The sequence below is a fragment of the Alosa pseudoharengus genome, unplaced genomic scaffold (assembly GCF_046254945.1).
Source record: "Alosa pseudoharengus isolate Yale_2024_CS ecotype anadromous, Long Island Sound unplaced genomic scaffold, YU_APseudo_1.1 YU_APseudo_1.1_scf_16, whole genome shotgun sequence".
NCBI lineage: Eukaryota > Metazoa > Chordata > Actinopteri > Clupeiformes > Clupeidae > Alosa > Alosa pseudoharengus.
Window position 1 is genome coordinate 27,744,126 of NW_027468630.1, and position 26,383 is coordinate 27,770,508.

A 26,383-nucleotide genomic window follows, 5' to 3' on the forward strand; every position below is an offset into this window, starting at 1 on the left:
GTAGTGATTAGAAAAGCAGTGTCCTTTCCAACCAGGACACCAGTTGCTTCTAGACAAAGTACAGCGCAGTACTTTGACCAAAGACCCTTGATAACTAACCGCTCTGCTTTGACCTTCCCAAAATGGAGTCGCATCAGCGCTCTTTTCCTGTACGTACGACGGCTCTGACGTTATGACGTACCTCCACTAGTTCCATCACTTGGCTAGTGTATGAAAACAATAAACAACCTCGGCCACAGAAAAAACGCCAGAGGACCTGTCGCTCCGTTTCGACCTGAATTTGGTACGGGACACACGGAGACGACCATAGACAAAGACCGTAAAGTCCCATGAGGAAGTAACAGACTCTCCTGACAAGATTTTGTGAAATTTTAGTGTCTCAGGAGAGGAAGTTACGGGTTACCCCCTTCCTTAGCTCTAACGAGCTAGCAACCCGACCCTTTGCTCGTCGTTATCGGTCCACTTTGTTTTGTTTGTTATGCAGTTACCGGAGGTCTCTTCTCGTACACGTTCTCCGACACCTTTTCGCTTCCTTACCCCCACTTCTCTGGCCCTATGTCTCGGTGGCTCTTCCCCTGGTCGGGCTCAATAAAGAAACGGGCCTGTCGATACCTTCTTCAACATTATCTCGGGCACTACTTGCAAGAGCGACTGAGTTTGGACCAGCTTACTCTCGACCTGTACAATGGCAGCGGGGTCATCAAAGAAATCAACCTCGATGTATGGGTAAGTTATCACTATCGGGTCCTGGCAGGCTTGCTTGAAGCTGTTTGCTCGCAAGTAAGCACGGCATCCTAGCTATCTACTGCTAGCTAACTGAGGAACGTAAACTAGCTGTGCGCTAGGCAGCTTCTTTCCAAGAAGATTTCGCAACCAAGGACTCTATGAAAACCAGTCTTAAAAGTTGCGGCTGTGTCATGTTATTTCAGAGCATATGTGTTCACGGTAAAATGGTGTCAGCATATTACATGACATACTTAGAAGACAGTTCTGTGATTGGGTTGTGATGATTATTGCTGGGTGCTAACTAACGTTAGCCAGCTAGTGGATTGTTTTTCTCTCCAGATAACGTTAACCGCCCTGTACCTTATCTATAGTAATTTAGCGTTATGGATGTGGTGTACGGTCTGTATTTCTTTAAGGAATGTCTCCAGGGTCCCTCCTAGTTTCTCCTCTCACGGCCTCGTTCCTTTCTTTATAAACTTGTGCTCATGTTGTGAACGCCCTAACGTTACAGGCGGTGAACGAGTTGTTGGAGTCCCTCGGGGCTCCGTTGGAGATTTTGGAAGGCTTTGTCAGCAGCATCGCCGTGACTATACCGTGGGCCGCGCTGGTCACAGACCACTGCATCCTTGAAGTCACCGGTTTACAAATCACATGTCGCCCCAAGTACAGAACAGGTGAGAACATGTCACCTCCACAGGCGACATGGAACATTGGTTTGACTTATGGGCTGAAACTTTGCTTTGTTGTACACACTTGATGTGAAGGTGGATAACTGTAACTCATTCTCTCGCCTCTGTCACTCCCAAAATAAAATGTAGTGCTTCTTTGGCGTGTTAAGCTGATGTAATTGATGTGTGTGTGTGAATATAGGAGGAGGATGGGACTCTCAGGGCTGGTCCTCCTGCATGACATCCAGCATGCAGCTGGCCCAGGAGTGCCTGAAGGACCCGCCAGAGGCATCCGAAGAGCCGCCTGCACCTTTGGAGGGTCTGGAGATGTTTGCACAAACAATCGAGACAGGTGTGTGTGTGTGTGTGTGTGGATATGTGAGCTGATGAGGCAGCTGTGAGTGGGGTGACAGGTGTCTGCATGTTTGGTACTGTGCACTGTTAAAGCACCCTTGTCTTTGTTTGATGTCATATCATATGTAGATCATTGACACAACTAGGAATATGTTGTCTATCTTGTGCACACGTGTGTGTGTGTGTGTGTGTGTGTATGCACGCACTATGATCAAAGAAAGTTGAGGTTTTCTCTGAAGCTATATGTGTGTTCCACAGAGATGGGAAGTAACAAAGTGCAAATGCTTAAGTAGAATTTTCAGGTATCTGTATTTTTGTTTTTAAGGCATTTGAGGTGAGTTATGCCAAAAAATAAGCCTAGTCTGTTCACTCATAAACTTCATACACACAATACTCATTAAAAACAGCCCTTAGAAGATGCTTGCCCATTGTGATGTCTTGACGCCCAACACTCTCTCTGCAACAGAGACATGAAACTGTCCCAACAGAGATATGGGAAATGTATTGTGCTGCGAGACATTTCAACTGGATAAGTCCTTATTTCCTCTTCGCTTCCTTCCTGCGTTATCTTAAATCTTTGCGATGAGTGGTCTTGCCTGGTCTTGGAATACAAAAAAGCCCACGAGTCCCAACCAGTGAAACAAGCAAATTGTGTATGTTTGCTCCCACCCACGATAACATTTAACACAACTTCAATCACTTCACTCATTTCTTGAAGAACCGTTCCAACTGCAGCTTAGCTTGGCTTATTTGTCAGCTAGATGTTTGATGTCATGTATCCTACTGTAAAATCCAAAGTTGACAAAAGACCAAGTTACAAACCTGCCAGAAAACATGGGATACTAAACCTGGCCACAATAAAACTCAAATGTTAAGCTTCGGTATGTGGTGAAATGGCACCTAATCCCACTTGTTGTCTGACAAACAGGGCTTCAAACCAGATTTGCAATGACACTCATGGCAAGCTTGTGCAAATTGGGATTGGTTACAGCCATAGCGGCCCAGTAACTGAGGGCCTTTCCATTGCACTTTAAACACACTTCTCTCAAACAAGCATCTAAGAGAGACGCAGTGGGCACACTACCCTTTGCTACAACGGAGGTCTCTCTTTCTTTAGCTAATAGCCGCTCTATTTCATCCGAAGGCGTGCACTCTGCTGAAAGAGTATTTTAGCCAATTCAGCTTGATGTTCTTAAATAAAGCAGCCACGAATACATCGTTTCTAAACAGAATATTTTAATCGTTGTAATAATAAAAGAAGAAAAAAAAATGTATTAACCGTTACCATTAAAAAAGTAAATAGTAATAGTAAAAAGTTCTTTGTTCTGATTTTGTTCCTAGCAGTCTATCAATTGTTTCTGGTTTTTGTTCCATGAACCGGTTCAAAGCCTTGCTCTGGATCCACCTTTAACACACACTTTTTACCATGTACACACCTATCAACTCTACACATACACACATCAACTCTACACACACACTCAATCTGCACACACCCAGATGATTTCCTTGCATACTGTCACTCTTGCACCTTCTGTGTAACACACATGGTCTTCTCACACATTCTCTGTTTCATTTAGTGCTGCGGCGGATCAAAGTTACCTTCCTGGACACCATCGTCCGGATCGAACACCATCCCCTGGACGCCGAGTCTGGGGTTGCCTTAGAGATGAACATCAAACGGTAAGACACACACACACACACGCACACAGTTTCTTTCACACTTTCAGGAAGTTAAATAGTCCTGTCCTGAACTTGACCCTGCTGCCTTGAGCAAGCAACTCCATTTTAGTTGTAAGGAGACTAAGTGCCATTGCTGCTAACTTTGTCATGATCGCATTTCGCTGAGGATTGAAGTTGGCTACCCTCAAATCAACACACACACACACACACACACACACACACTCTGACTCTTGTAGAGGGTCATCACAGAAGCACGATGATGACACAGGGGAGGGCGGCTGCTTTCAAACAGTTTACATGAGCTGATGATGACCAGATCTGTTTAGTACACCAACAATGGACTGATTCAGACATGCTGTATGATTCTTACACAACTCAAGCACAAACACAAGCCCAACACTGAGCTTTCGCCATTGCACTTCCTTATCAAGTATCAGGCCCAGCAGACAATGCATTTACGCTACTGTTATGTCCTTTGGGGACTTGCTGCTCATGTAGCCTTACTCTCAAAAACAGTAGGAGTACAGAAATAAATTCACCCCCAGGAGCCTAAATCTGCTGACCCTTTCCACCTCAGCACCACTGATGTGGATGGTCTGGTCCTCTCCTGCTTGCTGTCTCCTGTAGTCCACCATCATCTCTTTTGTTTAGCTGACATTTAGTGAGAGGTTGTTGCCAGAGCACCAGTTAGCTAGCTATTATAATGTTATAATCATTATAAACATGATTTTATAGATGATTTTGTATCCACCAGCTTGTTTTGACTTGTTCTTTTGATTGACCCCTTATGCTGAAACGGAATGGACTGTGTTCATTGGCTCTTGGTTAAAAACACTGTGCCTTTGTATCTTTGTGTTGTCTGTTTCTGTGTGCGCTGCCCCGTGTGGTGCTCTGTGGTACTGCAGGCTGGACTACTGTGATGAGGCAGTGAGGGACTCCAGTCAAACGGTGCCTGTAGACATCCACCAGCCGCCTGCCTTCTTACACAAGATCCTCCAGCTCAGTGCAGTTCAGCTGTTCTATGAGAAGATGGGAGGACCTCGGGTAAACACACACACTTTGACATCCTTGTGCATTCATAAACACATCATTTGGTTAGTGCTATTGTGGATGAGCGTAGCCACATGACCTAAAGCCAAACTAGCTGCTTAATGTGTGTCACTGCCCCTCAGGATTTAATTGCTGATGATCCCGTGGAGGAAGATACGAAAGAGGAGGGAGATGATGAGGAGGAGGAGGAGGAGGAGGACGGCGAGGAGGAGGATGATGAGGTTGACGAAGGCCCCAGGGCGCCCTTTCACCCCCCCAGCCAGCCTCTGTTGATTGGCAGCTGCTCTGGCTTCATGGAGACCACAGTTAAAATCAAGCAGAATGACATGTTGCCTGGACCCAAGGTAAGTGGGTCTGTGTGTATGTATGTGTGTGTGTGTGAGAGAGAGTGTGTGTGAGTGGTGGGGGTGTGTGTGATGTGAGTCAATGGATCTCTTTACATTACTGCCTTTCTGCCTTTCCCACTCTTTCTTCTCTCTATCTGTCTCTGTATTTCTCTCCTCTCCCTTTCTCTGTCCCCCTCTCCTCTGTGTCCCCCTTGCTTCCCTTTCGGTCACCTCTACTCCATCCCTTTCTCCACTTCTCCCTCTCTCTCTCTCCTCTCTCTCCCATCTCTTCCTCCCTCTCCTTCTCTCTCTCCCATCTCTCCCTCCCTCTCCTTTGCTCTATCTCTCTCTCCCTCCCTCTCCTCCTCTCTCTCCCATCTCTCCCTCCCTCTCCTTCTCTCTCTCTCCTTCCCTCTCCTCCTCTCTCTCCATCACTCCCTCCCTCTCCCCTCTCTCTCTCCCTTTCCTCCTCTTCTTTCCATCTCTCCCTCCCTCTCCTCTCTCTCTCTCTCTCTCCATCTCTCCCTCCCTCTCTCAGCTGGAGTTGGATGGGAAAGTGGGCTGCCTGCACCTCTTTCTCAGCCCTGACCAGATCACTGACCTGACCAGCCTGCTCGAGGCCCTCTGCATTGAGACAGGTGACCCAGCACAAGGCCTCTCACTTGTCTCCATAGAAACAAGGGATGGTAGTGGCTGTGGGGGCAGTGCTATGCTCTCTGATGCTCTGTCCAGTGTCCCTAGTACCCTCAGTTGCCTGGGACACTATCCTCAGTATTTTCAGTGAACAATAAAAGTATTACGAGGGTCCAAGGGTTACTTGATTACGTACTCTATCAGATCAGTTGTAGAGATGTTGGTGATGTTGTGTTTTCATATTGGATGTATTTTATTCCTAGTGACCTGTGTCTCTGTGTGTGTGTGTGTGTGTGTGTGTGTGTGTGTGTGTGTGTGTGTGTGTCTGTAGAGTCTGTGGGGGTGTGTGGTGGTCGTAGTCGCCCACTGGGAACTGAGGATCTGCGAGTGATTGAGGAAGACCTCAACAAACAGCTTAGCACGGAGAACTACACTCCAGAACTTGATGAAGAACCGTTCCTCACAGGCCGGGAGAATGGAGGTTAGTGTGTGTGTGAGTGCATGTGTGTTGTGTTAATCAGATACTGCATGTTTCCAGTGATTTTTGATGTCTTTTATTGGGAAGGACATGAGATGAGTGTATTATTTTGGCATTTTGTGCTTGTATACTACGTATGTATGTGTATGTGTGTATGCTGTTTGTGTATGTGTATGAACGTGTGTGTGTTTGTGTGTGTGCAGAGATGTTCTACTCCATGGGGCCTGGCATGAGCAGCAGTGTGTTATCTGCACGTTCAGGCAGTGAGTTCTCAGACAGCGATATGGAGTCGTCCACGCACAGCCAACAGAGTTTTACGCACCCTCTCTCTCCACAGGTCAGTGTGTATGTGTGTGTGTGTGTGTGTTTGAACTAATATAACTAACTTTCTTTACAGTGCAATTATGTGATATGAATTGCGATATTGATAGTTGATGATAATAATACAGCATTTTAAAATGAAATGAAAAACATGCATTTGAGAAAGTAGCAGAAATGTAAGATGATATATTGTTTAGCCCCTGTTAGCCTCTGTCGTATCAGTCATCACCACTGGGTCTTTTCAAACATGTAAGTCCAGGAAGCATCGTTGCAATAATCTGCTGGCTGTGAACTTGCTGATGATGCTAGTAATAAAAACAGCAGTATCATATAAAGAACATAATGTTCAGATGACTCCGTCATTACCAAGTCAACGATTAGATCATGACTGAACTAACAAAGCCCACGAAGAGACGGATCCCATCAAGGATCCTATCAAATCCTACCAAAACTAAACTGCTATGTGTCATAACCTGGAGTAATCTTTTGTGTGTGTGTGTGTGTCTACAGGGTATGCTGAACTGTCCCAGACGTTATCCTGTAGCAGGATCCTTATCATCTCTGCCCCAATATAACCGGCCACCAGGTGCACACACACTCACACATGGAAGCACAAACCAAACTGATTTAAATGAGTTAGCTTCACAATTAGCTTCCTGGTTGTCTAGGCCCATGAGATTTAGTAGATGTTGAGCTAGCATGAGAGGGAGAGTTCATGTTTCTTAAGTAAGAATTCATACCCTTTTAAAACCCTGCATATGCTGCTCCAACGCAGCACAATGCATTATGGGAATCCCACCCTGTCATACATATGTAACTGCTCTCTCTCCCGTGATAGGTCGATCCTCAGGTGGCAGCAAATCGCAGCCCCTGAAGCCAGATGCTTTGCTCCGCCTGACCTTGGGCGGGGTCACACTGACACTGCTGGAGCAGAACCCGCCCCCTGGGCCAGACGGAGAGCCCTCATTGGCTGCGGTCTCAGAGGTGTTCTTTAAAGAGTTGGCCTTCTTTAGAGACAGCATGTTCAGTGAAAGAGACTTCCATCACCTCAGAGCAGGATTTAGCAGAGCCTGCCCACACTCACACATCAGGTACGCACTTACAGATCGGGTACACACACAGCACCTTAGAGCACCTTAGGGGTTCTGCAATCATACATCAAGTATGAGATGATAGTACTTGATAATAGTCTTTTGATATAAATAGTTTTTTTGTTGTCTTCTTTGTGTGTGTGTGTGTGTGTGTGTGTGTGTGTGTGTGTGTGTGTGTGTGTGTGTGTGTGTGTGTGTGTGTGTGTGTGTGTGTGTGTGTGTGTGTGTGTGTGTGTGTGTGTGTGTGTGTGTGTGTGTGTGTGTGTGTGTGTGTGTGTGTGTTAGGCTGACGGGAGCAGCCATGCAGATATCGTGTGAGATGCGGAGTGCTGGGCGACACACACGTGCGGTGACCTCCGACCTGTCCTTTAGCAGACTGGAGCTGCTCGAGTGTCTATGGGAAAGCACAGGACCTCAGTACACAGAGGTACACACTCACACTCACACTCTCACACTCAATCAATTTCAATATACAGAGGTGCGCACATACAAACCAGCCTCGAACAGCTGGAGTATACCGAGATAGAGGCTGTCTTGTTAGTTCACCTTCAAAAAGCTAGTTGGTCTGTGTCTTTGTGCAATTGTGTGCATGTGTATGTGAGTTCATGTGTGTATAATAATGGCGTGTGTGTGTGTCCATGTGTATAACTGTGTGTGTAACTGTGTGTAAATATGTGTGTTCCTTGGCAGCTCATCCAGTTCCAGACGGCAGGCCTGTTCACTGTGGGAGCCACCGCCCGACCCTGTGCTCAGATCCATCACAGCCTGTCGGAGAGGAACACGCGCAAGGTAGCACGCACGCAACTTTAGAGAAACTAGCATGTTGTTCACAGCATGTCTGTCACATGGGGCTCTAATTTAAATGGCAGACAACAAGCACATTTTCCATGAAATTTCTCTATCAACTTTAGCAGTCCTGTGGCATGCGGGAGCATTGGGAGCTGACACATCATTGTTTGCGATGACTGTCTTGCCCATGGTGTTAAATTTGCAAATTGACTTAAGGCTTTGCCCTTAGCTCACCATTCAAATTAGGAGCCATGGTGGTAATCAGCGTGTTATTGTGTTTTCTTACTTGTGTCAGTCAATGAATCCCGTAAACCTATTAATAGCGTTGAACAGGTGCATGGCACCAGCATGACACTGGTAGGAATACACCATCTCAACAAAAGTATTTTTAAAGGTACATGTATACGGTTTGAATTTCTGTCAAATTAATTTACAATGTGGAAGTGTAAACAGTCTGCTGTGAAATTTGATTTAGCAGACACATTCTATGTCCCCTCAACACGGCAACGTGCGATTTCCGACTGCTTTTGCCTTGGAGAGTCATACATATATATATATTTGTTGTCACTTTTGATTTGTGTGTGTAGGGAGCGAAACAGCGTGTGTTGCACAGAGAGAGTGTGTTGCGTATAGAACTCGGGGAACTGACTGCTGAGCTGGATCTTGACATCATCGGCCGCCTGGACTGTATCAGCCAATCACTGAGCTCCACTGATTCCCATTCACCCACAAAAACGCAGGTGAGCGTACCATCGACATCTGACACGATCTTGGCCTCTAAAAGTCACATGAACTCAGTCTCTTGCCATAAATACTGTCATACGTGGAAAGTACAGTGGTTGATGATCAACGTTTAGGGGAATAATCTGTAATGTTCCGAGGCAATAATATATACTGTACTTCCTGGCCCAGTTAGACAGAAAGGGTCACTTTTTCTCTCTGTTTCACGGCCTTGTCTTCTCCATCTCCCTTTCTCTGTCTGTCTGTCTGTCTGTGCAGACTCAGTGTATAGAGCAGCGCTCCTCCCTCTCTCTCCTCTCTCCTCACGCGGTCCTCAAGATTCGTTTCCCTGTCCCTGACCTCCGACCCCCGGAGGAGCGGCGACCTATGACCCAGCGGGCGGTGAGGAGCGAGACCCTAAAGCTGGAGGTGTCGCATCTGGAGATCCAAACCCAGTCGGGCCTGTCCGATCCGCCAGCGGACGCACACAAGCACTCACGCGCCAGAGCGTACGCAGACACACACACGCCGCCCAATTCAGACTCCCATACGGACCTCAACCTCAGCACGCTGTTTGAAGCCACCTTCAGTGACCTGCACGGTATGTGTGTGTGTGTGTGTGTGTATATACTATATATACAGATTCGGAAGACTGTTTGTTTGTTAAGGTTCAGACTTTATAGTTACTTCATGTACATGTAGTACATGTACTCATGTACTCTCTCTCTTTCTCTCTCTCTCTCTCTCTCCGTCTCTCCCTCTTCCCCTCTCTCTCCTCCCTCCTCTCTCTCTCTCTCTGCTTTGCCTCTTGTCTCTGTCTCAGGTGTGTATGAGGGGTGGGAAGGTGGATCGTTCCCCTGCATCCGTGTGCAGAAGAGCCCAGACCAGCAGAATCCTGATGCCATCCCCAGGTGTGTGTGTGTGTGTGTGTCTTTGTGTGTATATGGAAATGGGTAGTATATAAAATAGTATATATGTTCTAAGATATGTAGAACTCACTGAAGAGGATCTCTCGCTCCATGGCTGTCTCTCTGTAGGATCTCTGTGCGTGTGCGGGGCAATGTCAGCGCTGAGGCTGTAGTGGGTGGGGTTCTACAGGACCTGGGTTTGGGTTCCATGTCTCTGGAGAACCCGTGTGAGATGCACGAGAAGAACAGCTCACCGTTCTCATCTAACCGCACCATGTTTGAGACTGAAGAGGTACCTGCAACACACACACACACACACACACACAGACATACCCTGTTACTCACATAACTTTCATAGGCACATCTGCCTTGACTGGCCTCTGTTTTCAGCCTACGGCTCAACTCAATATATATCATACAGTATCGGCTTTTTCACCCTTTTGTCTTCCCTCCCACTCAACCACTCTCAGATGGTCATCCCAGCAGATCCAGAGGAGATGCGTGTGTTTCAGGAGCAGTGTGTGTCAGAGAGTCAGTGTGTGGTGGACATCGTACTGCCCACCGCCTACATCTTGCTGCCCAGCAAAGAGGCCTTCAACAGCGTTTACAACAGGTAACCTTCAAGCCTTCACCTGGACGTCACTGCATACCCATAAAGCCTCAAGGAGAATGTGTCTTCATCTTCTACAGAATTGTATAAATGACCTCCGATCACAGCAGATTACTTTCGGAGCATTTACAGTTGATTGCATTTACCTGCTCTACATTGGTTATGATAAAAAAAAAATGCTTTTAAGAATCCCAATTACAGCTAGAAGATAAGTATTTTGTCCACAGTGTACTTATAACACCGGCCTTTTCACAGAAATGATATGAATGGCTTTGGCCTTTTACAGAGATCTTTATTGGGTGGTCTGATTGTGATCCGTAGTGTTCTTGTTGTTGCTTAGGGGCCTCGTAGAGGGTTAAACAGACCTTGGGCAGCAGAGTAGGGCTGCCTAGGCCCTGCCAAAAGGGCTGAAGGTGGGAGAGAGAAGGGTTTCGGAGTCTCAGGAGTATTTCTGGGTATTGCCGACACAGGAATTGGGAGGGTGTACTGGCCAAGGTGTCTGCCAAGATGTCTACATGGCGTTGGCTATTACAGGAGCTATCCTACAAGACTAGGGTTCTGGTTACAAATCACCTAGCTGTGTCACTGTCCATACTATGGCATGAACTGGTAAAATGCCACCTTGCCATTTAACATTGTGTATAACATCACATAAGAAACTGACAAAGACAATGTATGATGGAATGTTAGACCTCTCCCTGTTTCTATCTATCCCTCTCTCTTTCTCTCTCCATTCCCCCCTCTTGATATGGGAGCCTATCTATCTCTCAGTGTTAATAATGTCTTGCTGATAGGGGAGCACCTCTCAGAATGAATGATGACTTGTACGGTATATATGGGAGCGTCTGCTGCTTGTGTGATTTATCACTGAGGGGTTGGGTGTGTGGTGTGAAACAGAGGAGCTGGGGTTTCTGATTTCTTATTCATTTTGAGGATTTGATTGGTTGTCTGTGTTTCTTGATGCTCCAATGCATTCCATGTAGTAATGTAAAGGCTTGAGTAGAGGTTCAGTGAACTAGTGTTTTAAACGTCTCTCTCTCTCTCTCTCAGGATTAATAACGACTTGTTGATGTGGGAGCCTCCAGTGGCGCCTCCTGCTGACCCAGAGCGGCCGCAGGCCCCCGCATTCTGCTCCACTCGGGACGACGAGTTCCAGCTCTGCAAATCAGCTTTTAGACTCGGTCAGACTCTGCCACAGTACACCGTGCCACCCAGCCCGTTGCAGATGCAGTCACATCCTCAGTTGATCTGAGAATTAGTTTCAAATCATCCTGTATTCCAATCACATGTCCGAGGTGTTTCAGTCCAACCATCCAATAGCATCTCAGAATTCGTGTCATCCTCGACTTACTCTTTGCGGTCACACATACACCTAATTCATCTATCCATGCAAACATAATGTCCCTACGTCACAACTCCGTATAGAGTTTCTCACTGCTCCAGTTTGTCCCTACATCACAACGCCTTAGAGTTTCTCACTGCTCTAGCATACATAATGTCCCTACATCATGACTCCTTATAGAGTTTTTCACTGCTCTAGCATACATAATGTCCCTACATCATGACTCCTTATAGAGTTTCTCACAGTTTTTTGCAATCACATTTGTATATGTGTCTCTGTAGACTCTGACTCTGACGAAGAGGACCAGTTCTACTCCGCCAAAGAATCAGCCCGTCGGAAGAAGTCCTTGTCCTGCCCTGAGCACACCCTCAGCCTGCTGTGCCTCACTGTGCTAATAGGCAAGGGGCGTGTCCAGGCCATGACGGACAGCAAGGTGAGCCAATCCACTCATCCTGTCACCACTCTGAGATGTATCCACATGCCTTCTATGAAAACTTGTGTGAAGGGCTGTCTGTAGGTTGAAACCTTTGAGTGTGTCAAAAGGTTATGAGCAATGGACAACCCACTAAAGTCACATTGTAGTATAGAGACTCGGAAGAGAGAAACCCAATTCTTGTGATTCTGAAAAAAGAACCAAACTGTAAGTCCGTCACTTGACTTCTCTATCTCTCATGTGTGGTGCCCTCCTCCCTCTCCCCATCAGAACGAAGCCGGCCGCAAGGTGGAACTGAGTCACGGAGAGCTCATCCTGGATGTGGAGGGGGGGAAGATGTTCAGCGTGACGCAGCATCAGAACACCCCCCATCTGAACTTCCTAACACTAGAGAGCAGGAGGGTGGAGCTACACCATAGAGGTGAGGCCAGTGGTCACGCTTCTGGAGGCGTTGCTATGGCAACGTGGAGATTAGCCAAGTCTAATTTTGCCCCATTTAAAATCCACCTGTCTCTCTCTCTCTCTCTCTCTCTCTCTGTGTAGCGGTTGTACCCGACTCCCCCCTCCCTGAGAAGTTGGAGATGCCCAGGTTCACAGCCCCTGAACATTTGGACCCTACCATCTGCCCCACAGAGGTGGGGGTGACCAGCGTTGGTGGCCGGGAGACTGGTGTGCAGATGTTGTCCACTGCCATCAAGATCACACTGGACCCACAGAGGAATGTGAAGGTCAGTGCTCAGCCGTTGTCTGTCTGTGTGTTGCATAAGGGGATTATGTGTTTCATAAGTTTGCCACATTTAAATGGGTCTTAAACCGTTGAGACGTATTGGATGTATTTTATGATTTGCTTTCACTCGGTAAGACAAATCTCTAGATTGTTTTCATGATCAGATCTCTGTGTGTGTGTGTGTGTGTGTGTGTGTGTGTGTGTGTGTGTGTGTGTGTGTGTGTGTGTGTGTGTGTGTGTGTGTGTGTGTGTGTCCGTGTGTGTCCGTGTGTGTCCGTGTGTGTCCGTGTGTGTCCCACTGCAACTCACTCTTTTTTCCTCTTTATTCAGGAGTTCCTGGTTGCTCTGCGTCTCCATGGCGCCACATTACGACATTACATGGCACTGACCAATCACAGCTGGCATGAGCAGGTAAAAGTGTTGGGCTGGATTTGGGGTGTAGGGATGAGTGACCGGTCTGGATCTAAGCTGATTCAGGTAATGACAAACCTCTGTGTGTGTTCCTCAGCTGGTGGATTTCCTGGATGTGGTGGATGATAACATTTTGGGATACACATCCCCTGCTGTGATCACGGTGCTACACACACACCTCGCCACCTGTGCGGTGGACTACAGGTAACACACACCTAGTCAAATACATGTCTGCTCACACACAAATCCACTGCCAGTAGTGGTAGTAAGTGCTGCTTACTCTTGTGTCTCTCTCAGGCCCCTGTACCTTCCTCTGCGAGTGCTGTTCACGGCCGAATCCTTCTCTCTGTCCAGCAACATCATTGTGGACACAGCCACTTTCCATCTCAGGTAACTGTGGAGATTTCAATAATGCTGAAGTGAGGGCCAGCTATTGTGATTAAATGGAGATGCTAGGAGCTCACCTAGGCTACTCTCCATAGCTGTGATTAAATGGAGATGTTAGCTCACCTAGGCTACTCTCCATAGCTGTGATTAAATGGAGATGTTAGCTCACCTAGGCTACTCTCTATAGCTGTGATTGTCTGTGTGCTCACTGGTTTTTATTTGATGTTTTCTTGTAGGTTCATCCTGGATGATTCTGCTCTGTATCTCTCGGACAAGTGTGAGAGTGACACCGTGGATCTGAGGAGAGGTAAAATTATATTTATTTTTATTTTCGGGAATCAAACCCATAGCCTTTGTGGTTACGGCAAGCTAGCCAAGTTTCTTAGCTACTATGCTACCTCCCACCCACTACTCTACCACCCACACAACATAGCTTACTGGCTGTATCTTATTATTAGCTCATTTCCTGCTTCCTGTGTGTGTATTTATTCAATGACATACAGCTTTGTTGGTCTTTGCTGAACAATCTACTCTAACCTGGAACCAAACATTGCATGTTAAATCCATTTGCTCTCTTGTAGATTATGTCTGTGTGTTGGACATTGATCTTTTGGAGTTGGCCATCACCACCTGGAAAGGCGGCAACTCTGGAAAACTGGTAAAGAGCACACGCTCAGAGACACCCATACACACACACACACACACACACACACACACACACACACACACACACACACACACACACACACACACACACGTACACACGTACACACACACACACACACACACACACACACTCACGTACACACACACACACAGTCACAAATGGTCAATTATTTATTTTAGTGTAGGGATACCCTTGTAAGAAAGAGGAATACTCAACCTCCTCACTGTGTGTGTGTGTGTGTGTGTCCATCTCCAGACCCAGCCCTTGTTTGAGCTGCGCTGCTCCAATAACGTGGTGCACCTGCACACCTGTGCTGACTCGTGCGCCGCCCTGGTCAACCTGCTGCAGTACCTGGTCGGCCAGGGCGACCTGCACCCCCCGCCCAAACACACGTCCCCCACTGAGATCGCCGGACAGAAGCTTCCGGTAAGGCACGCATGTTTACATGTGGAAATGTGTCAGATTTTGTTCGTACTGTAAACATGATCATAAAATTATAAATAGATCAAATGAAGTATTGAAATGTAAACGTGAGAAACAGAACATGTGATATTTCATCTGTAGTACTTTACACATTGGTGCTCTGTTGTATGTAAATGTGCCCATTTTTTATTGGCCGTCGTTATGGTGATGACCCTGTGACCTGTGAAGCTATCAGAAAGCCCCGCCTCCCTTCCACCATGCCCCCCTGCCGAGACGGCTGAAATCAACCAATACGATCTAGCCGATGCCTTGATTGACACAGAGAGGAGCAGAGACGAGAGGCTGGACTCTGGTGAGCTTAACAATTGATCACAAAAATCAGAACATTATTATATGTTTACTGTATGTTTCAGTTTCAGATGAGTCAATCTGTTGGGACTGCCGAATGAAATGTAATCTTCCAAATGCACTTATCAGTTTTGTTGGATTGTTGTCCTCTCTTCTGATTGGCTGTTTTCTGTGATTGGCAGATTCTCCCACCTCTGTGCCGCGAGCCTCGCCGGTCTCGGTGTACCTGTTCCCGGGGGAGGCCCCCAAGCCGCGTCTGGCGGTGCTGGAGGGAGACGACCTGGAGCTGGACGGAGAGGTTGCCACGGCGACAGAGGCGCACGCAGACATGGTGTCTGATGAAGGCTCCGAGGGGTCCACCGACAACGACGACTTCTGCATTCTGGAGGCTCCAGGCATGGGCATCCCGGTAAGTGTGTGTGTGTATGTGTGTTTTTGAGTTTACTGTGGTCTGGTATGTTGGGGTTTTTTGCTTGCAGTCTTATTTGTGTGTATCTTACTGTAGTCGTTGTGTGTCTTGCTCTGGAGAGTGATTAGTGTGTGTGTGTGTGTGTGTGTGTGTGTGTGTGTGTCTGTGTGTGTGTCTGTGCTATGGTGCGGTTTGCCAGGGTTCTTGTCCACATGTGAATGTCTCTGTGTCCTCTTGTGTATTTGTCCATGTGATTTTGACACCATCTCACGGTCTTAACATAACACCACTTCATGTCCCCTCACCTCTCTCTCTCTCTCTCTCTCTCTCTCTCTCTCTCTCTCTCTCTCTCTCTCTCTCTCTCTTTCTCTCTTTTTTCCCTTTCTCTCCCTCTCTCTCTCTCTCTATCTCTCTTTTTTCCCTTTCTCTCCCTCTCTCTCTCTCTCTCTCTCTCTCTGACCGCTCCGTAGCCCCGTGATGGCGAGCCTGTGGTGACCGTGTTGCTTCCGGGCCCCATCCGTGTGAAGGAGGGCTATTTCTCTCGCCCCCGGGGCAGTTCAGATCTGCTGCGTGCCCCGTCGCGCTTCCCGGTGCCCCAGAGTCGGCTGGTGCTGAAGGAGATCTCCGGGGTCTGGCACCTGTACGGGGGCAAGGACTTCGGGGGCAAGCCTGCAACACCTCACGCCCACCAACAAACCCAGAGGTACACACCAATGCACACACACCAGCACAGCCAAAAGGACACACACACACGCTCACACACGCTCGCGCTCTCTCACACACACACGCTCACACACATACATACGCTTACACACATACACACACGCTCACACACACTCACACATACACACTAGGGCTGGGACAACGTCGACGCAAAATATGAGCGTCGATTCGTCAAGCATAGTGTGTGCTGCTAAATATTTTTAATTTTACACCTTCAGTGTTTTCCATACGTTGACTAATCTGTGGCTGGGCACCACGAAATCAAAACCGGCCACCACACATTGATGTTCTATATTGTAGGCCTGCTATTTAAATTAAAGATAAGATAAAATAATTTAATTGAGCTTCACTTTTTACTCACACAGCCTTTCCTCGCCCCGCCCGCTCTCTCTCGTAACGAGCCCGCTGCTCCTCCTCTGCATGTGCATTTAACAAAATATTCACGATTGTTGAAGGATTGTTGTTGCCACATAGAAGCACTGCATAGAACACAGTGGGCTAAATTGCTATTAAATCCGCTTAGCATCGTGACCATGCTGCGCAAATTTGTTCAAAACCACTGCATTAAAGTTAAAGTAAACTCTGCTAAGGTCTTATCACAACATAATACATTGAGGAGACTAAACGAAGTTAAGTTACAGTATGCAATCAAGCAGTAGCCCTATCTCAAACATTAGAATACTGTTTGGATGTCAAGTTTAGCATGCTTACTTGCAGCTGCTTGTATTACTCATGCAGGGCTCATTTTATTGACTCTGTTTGCAAAATCCCGATGGAAATGGAAAAGTGTTTTCCAAGACTTAAAAATTGGACTGAAAAAATGAATCGTTAGATTAATCGATGCATCGAAAAAAGAATCGCTAGATTAATCGTTTAAAAAATAATCGTTTTCCCAGCCCTAATACACACACACACACACACACACACACACGCTCACACACATACACACACACGCTCACACATACACACATGCTCAAACACATACACACACACACTCACACACACACATGCTCACACGCTCACACACACACACACACACACACACACCCCACTGAGCTACATAGTGTAGCATGGGGTGCTGTGCAGTTGTGTAATTATCCTCCTGTCCTATAGGGGTCGCTCTGCTCCAGCTGGTGCTCGTGGTTCGCCCTCGCGCTCCGTGCCTTCCTCCCGTCCTCAGAACTCCTGGCGCTGGCAAGGAGGCAGCGGCCGCCAACACACACTGCTCATGGAGATCCAGCTCACCAAGGTAGCGTGTGCGTGTGCGTGTGTGTGTGTGTGTGTGTGTGTGTGTGTGTGTGTGTGTGTGTGTGTGTGTGTGTGTGTGTGTGTGTGTGTGTGTGTGTGTGTGTGTGTGTGTGTGTGTGTGTGTGTGTGTGTGTGTGTGTGTGTGTGTGTGTGTGTGTGTGTGTGTGTGTGTGTGTAAGTAAAGAGAAATTCCTTGTCCACGATTTTCTCCAGCAAGATGAGATATATCTGTTTGTGTGTGTGTATGGCCCACAGGTGAGCTTTCAGCACGAGTCGTACGCGGTGACACCCCCCGCAACGGCCCCAGGTGGGGAGGAGGGGGTGTGTGTGGGCGTCGGGGAGCAGCCGGTGTCTCGGCAGGTGTTCATAGTGCAGGAGCTGGAGGTGCGAGATCGCCTGGCCTCCTCCCAGATCAACAAGTTCCTCTACCTGTACACCAGCGAGAGCATGCCACGCAGAGCCCACTCTAACATGGTGAATACACACACACACACACACACACACTCAACGTTCTCAACGGGCCTGAAAATTACAACCCGACCCGACCCGGCCCGTGGCTTTTAAAGCCCGGACCCGATGTAACCCGACACATCAACATGAATTATCTGCCCGAACCCTGCCCGCGGCCCGACGTAAAACATAGGCTACGTTTTGACTGTTAAACCCTGACTCTTCTGGCGTATCGTGACTGAAGAACCATGCCAACTTTGGATGCGGTTATCTTAGCGATACTTTTTGCAATAGGCCTACCCTCGATATACATATCGTTGGAAAGCTTAGTTCACGGCCGTTCATGTGAGCACAGTAATAAACCCGACCCGTTGAGAACTCTAACACACACACACACAGACATATCAACAAGTTCTTCTGCCTGTACACCAGCAAAAGCATGCCCCGCTTCCAACATGGTGAATATACTTATACACACACACACACACACATGCACACAAATTTGTGGTTTGACCCTCTCTGACCAGTGAAATGTCTTGGTAAATACACACACATTCTGTTGATATTCTGTGTCCTTTTCGTTTATACACACACAAACGGTCACTCATCCATAATCTGTGTATGTTCCAGCTGACGGTGAAGGCGCTGCAGTTGTGCCCAGAGTCCGGACTGGGAGGGCCAGAGTGCTGCCTGAGAGTCAGCCTTCTGCCACTGAGACTCAACATAGACCAGGTACACACACACACACACACACACACACACACACACACACACACACTTCTGATGAGTTGTGTGGGTTATGATGGTCTAACTTCTGCTGTGTTCAAGAGGGTTGTGTTTCCTCCATTTCCCAGGATGCCTTGTTCTTCCTAAAAGACTTCTTCAGCAACATGGCGTCTGGAGTAAACCCCTACCTGCCTGTAGACCTGGCGGCTGAAGGTACGAAAGACGCCAAACTTCTCCACTCCACGCTACTCTCTCTCTCTCAGACTCCAACTCAAAGTGCTTTATTAGCATGACTATGACTACAGTGTTGCCAAATCTAGTGTCACGAATGACACAGTAATATCACAAAAGAGAGAACAAATAAAAAAATAAATAATAAATAAATAAAATGTATAAAATGCGCAGGTAAACATGAACATGTAAACATCAAACTCCCTGTCTCTCTCTCTCTCACTTGTCTGTCTGCATTTCTTTTCCTTTCTGTCTGTCTGCATTCATCCCTCATTTTCCTGTCCTCTCTGACGTGACTCTGTCCTCTCTGTAGTGAAACCTGAGGCTACTCAGAAGCAGCCTGACGACGCAGAGCCTGTTGCTGGGCTGGGCACTGACCTCAGCGCGTCAGTGGAAACGACCTTCAGCGAGCAGAGCTCCTCTTCCGCTGGCTCCTCTACCTCCACTGAGCAGCCAATCTACTTCCGGTAAACAAACCTACATCACCTTTAAGAAGGTCCAATCAGAACCAGATCTCAGTAGAGATGCACCTACATCACCTTTAAGGTCCAATCAGAACCAGATCTCAGTAGAGATGCACCTACATCACCTTTAAGAAGGTCCAATCAGAACCAGATCACAGTAGAGATGCCTTATCAGATCTGTCTCCCACAACCCCCCCCCCCCATTCTTTCTTTCTCTCTCTCTTTCTCTGTCTGTCTTTCACCCAATATCTCTCTGTTACTCCCTCCCTCTCTCTTCCCCCTCCACTTCCCGTGTTCTGTCTATCATATTTTCAGGGAGTTCCGCTTCACGTCTGAGGTGCCCATCTGGCTGGACTACCAAGGCAAACATGTGGTCATTGAGCAGGTGAGTGGACTGAAATCAGAACAGTAATCAAATGTGCTTAAATGCATAAGTGATTTAGCAGGTGAGTGGACTGAAATCAGACCAGTAATCAAATGTGCTTAAATGCATAAGTGATTTAGCAGGTGAGTGGACTGAAATGAGAACAGTAATCAAATGTGCTTAAATGCATAAGTGATTTAGCAGGTGAGTGGACTGAAATCAGAACAGTAATCAAATGTGCTTAAATGCATAAGTGATTTAGCAGGTGAGTGGACTGAAATCAGACCAGTAATCAAATGTGCTTAAATGCATAAGTGATTTAGCAGGTGAGTGGACTGAAATCAGAACAGTAATCAAATGTGCTTAAATGCATAAGTGATTTAGCAGGTGAGTGGACTGAAATCAGACCAGTAATCAAATGTGCTTAAATGCATAAGTGATTTAGCAGGTGAGTGGACTGAAATCAGACCAGTAATCAAATGTGCTTAAATGCATAAGTGATTTAGCAGGTGAGTGGACTGAAATCAGAACAGTAATCAAATGTGCTTAAATGCATAAGTGATTTAGCAGGTGAGTGGACTGAAATCAGAACAGTAATCAAATGTGCTTAAATGCATAAGTGATTGTGTGGAGATGTTGTTTATTTCCGTTTCCATCTCTGTGTTCCTTTCTGTTTGTGTTTTTAGAGAATAAACAGAGTACAAGAGCAGAGAGTATTGTGATGTCTGATGTTGATGATGTCCCACAGGGTACCTTTGCGGGCATTCTGATTGGATTAGCCCAGCTGAATTGCTCTGAACTGAAGCTAAAGAGACTCTGCTGTCGACATGGGTAACTTCTCTACCTTCGCTCTTTATTTGTCTCTTCAACCCCTTATTCTCTCTTTCTTTTCCTTCTTTCTCTTCTCTCTGTCCTTATTGAGGCTTGTGTCTGGTGACCACTTCTCTCCCTTATGTCTTATGTAATCATGCTTCTGTGTGGTGATTCAAATGCACTGTTTTGCTATTGAAATCTTGATCAATGATGTAAGTATGTAACAAAGTTAATTTTTGTTGTTGTATGTTTTCCTGTTTGAAGTCTGTTGGGAGTTGATAAGGTGATTCAATACGCTGTGAATGAGTGGCTGACGGACATCAGGAAGAACCAGCTGCCGGGAATTCTGGGAGGCGTAGGCCCCATGCACTCTGTAGTGCAGTTATGTGAGTAGCTTTGATTGTGCTCCACCTGGGCCTCATGAGAGATTTGAGTGTTGGATATAGGCTCTGTTGTTGGCTGTAAGTGTGTGTGTATATATATATTCTTGTCTGTCCCTCTGTCCAGTCCATGGAGTGAGGGATCTGTTCTGGATGCCCATCGAGCAGTACCGACGGGACGGCCGCATTATCCGCGGCCTCCAGAGGGGGGCAGCATCGTTCGGCACATCAACTGCTGCAGCAGCCCTGGAGCTCAGCAACCGCCTGGTGCAGGCCATTCAGGTCATTACACACACACACACACACACACACACACACACACACACACACACACATGCATCCACATGTTGACAAACACGCACAGAAACACACACACACACACACACACACACATGCATCCACATGTATACCAATACGTACAGAAACACACACAATCACACTCACTCTCTCTCTCACATGCATCCACATGTATGCAAATACGCACAGAAACACATACACACACATTCACAGACATACAAACATTTATGAACATGCATATGCATATACTGTACATACACTTACACTTGTGTGTGTATGCACTTAACCTGTGCAAATGCGAACAATGTATGTGTGTGCGTGTTTTAGGCCACAGCTGAGACTGTTTACGATATCCTGTCCCCGACTCCACCCTTGACGCGTTGCATCACAGAAGGACGACCCGCCCCCAGACCCAGACGAACCCCCCAACCTGCCGACCTCAGGGAGGGCGTGGCCAAAGCCTACGACACTGTCAAAGAGGTGAGCACTTCTTATTGTGTGGCCTGGTAGAGATGCACCTGCTAGTCATCAGCAGAGGTGTGCGTGCGTGCATGTTTGCAGACGTTCTTATGCGTGTGTGACCGAGTGCCTATGGTTGCATATGCATTCTGACTGCCATATAGGGATCGACCGATATGTTTTTTTCAGGGCCGATACCGATATCAATTATTACCAAAACAGGAGGCCGATAACCGATATGTAAAACCGATATGTCAGTTGTCAAAAAGGGGGGTAGATAGTAAAGGTGATATGCTGCAAAAAATTAAAAAGCATTTAATTATGCAAACTTTTCTTTCTTCTTTTGATACACGATAATTGTCTATCAACTTGCATCACAAGTGTAAATCCTGTGTATGATGTTAATCCAAGAACTGAGTGATAGCAATTATTTTCATAGACTAGGCCTACACAATGGGCTAGGCCCCTATGTGCTTGTTAAGGGACCTGTCACAAAGAAAATGCTTTTCCATCGTGTGTGTGAGTGCACGAGAGAGGGAGAGGTGCATGCGTGATGGCAAGTGTTACCGTTGAACAGTTTAACAAAACAGTTTAAAAATAGTTCTTAGGCTATTTAAGCATGCAATTTGTGTCCATGTGTAGGCTACACTTTGGTGAGCCTAAAAGGCACGTTAATAGCCAGCTCAGGCCGCGATTTAGGCTACTTCAGGTCGAATTAAATTACAGCTGGCCCTGGGTGCCTGTAGCCTAGTCTTTTCTGACAGTCCGTTTCAAAAAGGAGCAACTAGACTTTTTGACGTTCGCTATCGCATAATTTAGGACTTGTCCACTATGTAGGCCTAAGGGATAACGTCCGCCGAGGTGTCCCGTTATTCACAATTAATGGACGAGGCGGACGCAAAGAACTCCCGATGCGCAGCACCCGAGTTTGTAGGCTAACTAGTAGCCTAGGCTAAACAGCATATCACTAACGTGCATCAATCGGGAATGAAGGAAGTGGGTGCTTTACTTATTGATCCGGATCAAAGAGACAATAGCGTCCAAAGTTGTGTTTTTGTAACTTCAGTGTAGATGATTGTGATTCATTGCAACTTCAGCAATGTAAGGTACCTTCCTTATCTTCGTGTTCAGTCTTCGATCCTGATTGGCTGCATTCGTGCTAACTAACAAATCAGACGGTGTAGTGGGCGGGACAATGCTCTCGACCACAGAGTAGCAAATTCAGGGAGTGAGAGACTCTTTACAGACAAAGTAGCGCGTTTCATTCTTTATCCATTTCAATATCGTCTTATCGGTGGAAAAAATGACCGATACCAATTATTATAAAAATGTTAAATATCAGCCCTAATAATTGGCCCGGCCGATAATTGGTCGACCCCTACTGCCATACCTATGAGCCTGGCTCCTTGGCTTAGCGCTCAAGCTGTGAACTAAGTACCCAGGAGGACTGTGGTTCGTGGCCGGGTGGTTTGACTGCTCTCTCCCCTCGATGTAGTGTGTGAATGTATGTTAACTTAATATGTGTTTAAAGACGGTCAACATATACATATAACAGTACCTGTGAATGTCTGTTTTTCTTTGGTCTAATCAAAGTGTATCGTGTGTGTGTGTGTGTGTGTGTGTGTGTGTGTGTGTGATGTAGGGTGTGATTGATACAGCGCAGACGCTGTGTGTCGTGGCGTCTCGAGGGCACGAGCAGAAAGGCTTGCCTGGGGCAGTGGGCGGAGTCCTGCGGCAGATCCCGCCCACTGTGGTGCGGCCTCTGATTGTGGCGTCGGAGGCCACGTCCAACTTGCTGGGTGGCATGCGGAACCAAATCAAGCCGGACGCGCGCAAGGAGGACTTCTTAAAGTGGCGCACAGAGGAAGGGCAGGAGTGAGTGAGTGAGTGAGGGAGGGACAGAGAGAGACAGCGGTGGCACAGTGGATGGACATCATATGGATGAAGTCTAATGTTACTGTAGAGGACTTCACCTGTGTGTGTTCGTGTGGTCTTAGACAAAGTATGTGGTTTGTTTGTCATGGGAAAAGCATCATGAAGCTACATGCATGCTTGTGTGCGTGTATGTGTGTGTATGTGCGTGTTGGTTTCTGTGTGTGTGTGTGTGTGTGTGTGTGTGTGTGTGTGTGTTTGCGCATGGTTGTGTGTGTTTGCAAGGTACGGGAGGAGTCTATATCAATGCAAAAACAAACTTGCAAAGACAAACCACTACGGTATGAGTGAGAGCCAGTATTCTTTGGAAGCTTCCATATGTGTAGAACATGTCGCACACAAACACACGCACACACGCACGCACACATACACTTGCTCTCTTGTCTTTGTGATTTTAATATTAGAGCGTTTTGCTGACCTGACTGACACCAGAGATTTGGTGTATTACATTTTATGTCTGTCTGTACCTCTGGTTTAGTATGTGTGTGCGTGTGTGAGTGTATGTGTGCTGGAGTGTGCGTGTGCGCGTGCTTATATTTGTGTGTGTCAGCATGTGTGTCTGTCTGTATAAAAAGTCACTGTAGTGGTGGCCTTTCTGTAGAACATGATGCCAGTGTGTGTCTGTCATCTCCTCTCAAACCTTGCCTATCTTGTGTGCCATAAGTGTGTGTGTGTGTGTGTGTGAGTCTGTCTGTCTGTCTGTCTGTCTGTCTAACTAACTAGCTGCCGCCCCATCTCAGTGTGTTGAGTGTTTTTGTTCAAGCTTCCTCTGAGAGCCAGTAATGCAGCATTGTTCTACACTAACCCCAGATGTCGGGATTTAGGGCTTAAAACGTGACGTTATGGCTAGCTGACACTCATACTCACCTCTCAGCCATTTGCTCAGCTGTTAGGCACCAGTTCGCTTTGTGTCAGCCACGTGAATGTTAGCAGTTAGCTATCTTGTCTGATAGCGGTGATTCATTTGAAGGTCCTCTCCGAGATCTATATCTGCTAGGCACTGGCTAGGCATCTCATCTGTGTCTATAACACGATAACGTGTCTTCATCTACTACAACACTTTTAGATCTCTGCTGCTCATCCAGTATTTGTCTGCTAAGTGTGTTTGTAAACACTGTTCCACATCAACTGACTTCTAAATGTCTGGTTAAACATCTGGTTAGCATCTTCTCCATGTGTGCTACACGTCTGATTAGCATCCTCTACTTGTTTGCTATACATTTGGTTAGCATCCTCTCCATGTCTACTTACATGTTTGGTTAGCATATCCCCCCTCAAGTGTGCTTAACATCTTGTTAGCATGTTAGCCACATCTGCTAAATGTGTATTTGGTGCATTTCACTTGTGTCCCCTATGCGTTAGCTTCTGTTAAGTTTGCTTGCATAGCAACTGAGTCTAGACATGCACCAGACCAGGGCCGCATCCGTCCCGGACCCCTACCCACCCCCCCACCCTCCACACTGGCCCCCACTGGCTCTCTCTGACTCACTTGCCTTGCCTTCTTTGGTTTGTTTTGATTTAGTTATCTTATTTTTCAAACCCAATACCTTTTTGTCTTTTATTTTGTAATTATGAGTTAACTCTTGTTGGTAACTTTTAGTAATCATATTCATGTATCTCTTTTACTCTGTGTGTGTGTGTGTGTGTGTGTGTGTGTGTGTGTGTGTGTGTGTGTGTGTGTGACCCCTTGTGTGGAGGTCAAGGGGTGTTTTTACTTATTTTTTTTTTCCTGAGTTGATGTTTTACATTTTTATCTCAATATGTGTAAGGGAAGTGTCCGTGTGTGCGTGTGTGTGCGTGTGTGTTTGTGTGTGTGCATGTGTGTTAGTGAGAAAGAGAGTGAGTAAGTTGGTTGAGCATGTTTGCATGGTTGTCTCTACAGAGTGTTTGGTAGAGAGATGTGTGTGTGTGTGTGTGTGTGTGTGTGTGTGTGTGTGTGTGTGTGTCTCACTCGTCCGCGTGTTTTGTGTAATTATTACTCTTATCAGAGGCTGTAAGAATGACCTGTACAATACCAAGACAATGTGTAAACAAAACTTAATACAAAAATAAAACATGTACATTATAAAAAGAGATCATTAGTGAAGTATTTGTTGAATTGCGAGTTTCTAATGCCTTATGTAATGCTGCGTTCCATTGTACTTAGATCATGGGTGAAAAACGACTTCTGACTCGGAAAAGTACAAGAACGGCCATTCAAATGAAGTCGGGATTCCATGTCGGTCAAATTGACGTCACAGCAATATGAACACACAGTGAACAGTAAACAGCAGAATTATGTCTTATTGTGTTGTGAAACGTGCTACAACAGCTTTGTAGTGGCATTTCAATACAGCAGTCCATGTTTGATATTGAGCATTAACATTAGTTTCCAATGCACATCCATGTCTTACCGAGCAAGGGTGCATTTCCCAAAACCATAGTTGCTAACTTAGTTAGCAACTATGGTTTTGGGAAACGCGCCCCAGAAGTGCTGGAAAGCTGAATGACTGAGACAGAAATATGCTTTAGAAACCACTTCATAGACTAGTACACTCAATTTCCAAATGAATCCAAACCACCATGGGAAAAAATACAATATAATTTATTGAAACTAAATCAAAGAAGTGATTGTGTAAACAATATAACAAATATACAGACAAGATTACATTCTGACTCTGTTCATAGAAGTTTGAGAGACCAGTAACCAATCATGTGCACAGTTCCCACACATCACCAAACACAGGAACCAATCACGCACAAGAACAGAGCAAGGAATGTCCAATCAGGTCCCATGGGTGTGACCAGATAGGTCA

General features: G+C 46.5%; 1 protein-coding gene across 1 annotated transcript; it reads left to right on the plus strand.

Annotated features, from left to right (window-relative positions):
- The first annotated feature begins 205 nt into the window (after positions 1-205).
- atg2a (autophagy related 2A) lies at positions 206-25,663 on the plus strand. The gene is made up of 42 exons (XM_076287601.1): positions 206-726; positions 1,238-1,400; positions 1,597-1,746; positions 3,326-3,428; positions 4,334-4,472; positions 4,601-4,822; positions 5,343-5,442; positions 5,769-5,918; positions 6,119-6,252; positions 6,747-6,822; positions 7,075-7,327; positions 7,613-7,754; positions 8,018-8,116; positions 8,704-8,856; positions 9,116-9,437; positions 9,660-9,747; positions 9,874-10,036; positions 10,215-10,357; positions 11,405-11,535; positions 11,978-12,129; positions 12,400-12,550; positions 12,673-12,857; positions 13,187-13,267; positions 13,365-13,471; positions 13,565-13,657; positions 13,891-13,961; positions 14,236-14,312; positions 14,577-14,747; positions 14,973-15,096; positions 15,275-15,501; positions 15,972-16,204; positions 17,338-17,473; positions 17,728-17,946; positions 18,553-18,654; positions 18,777-18,861; positions 19,193-19,346; positions 19,659-19,728; positions 20,456-20,538; positions 20,785-20,906; positions 21,028-21,182; positions 21,525-21,677; positions 23,299-25,663. Exons 1-42 carry the CDS (start codon positions 556-558, stop codon positions 23,533-23,535), a joined length of 6,090 nt encoding a protein of 2,029 aa, XP_076143716.1. The 5' UTR covers positions 206-555; the 3' UTR covers positions 23,536-25,663.
- Positions 25,664-26,383: the final 720 nt, after the last annotated feature.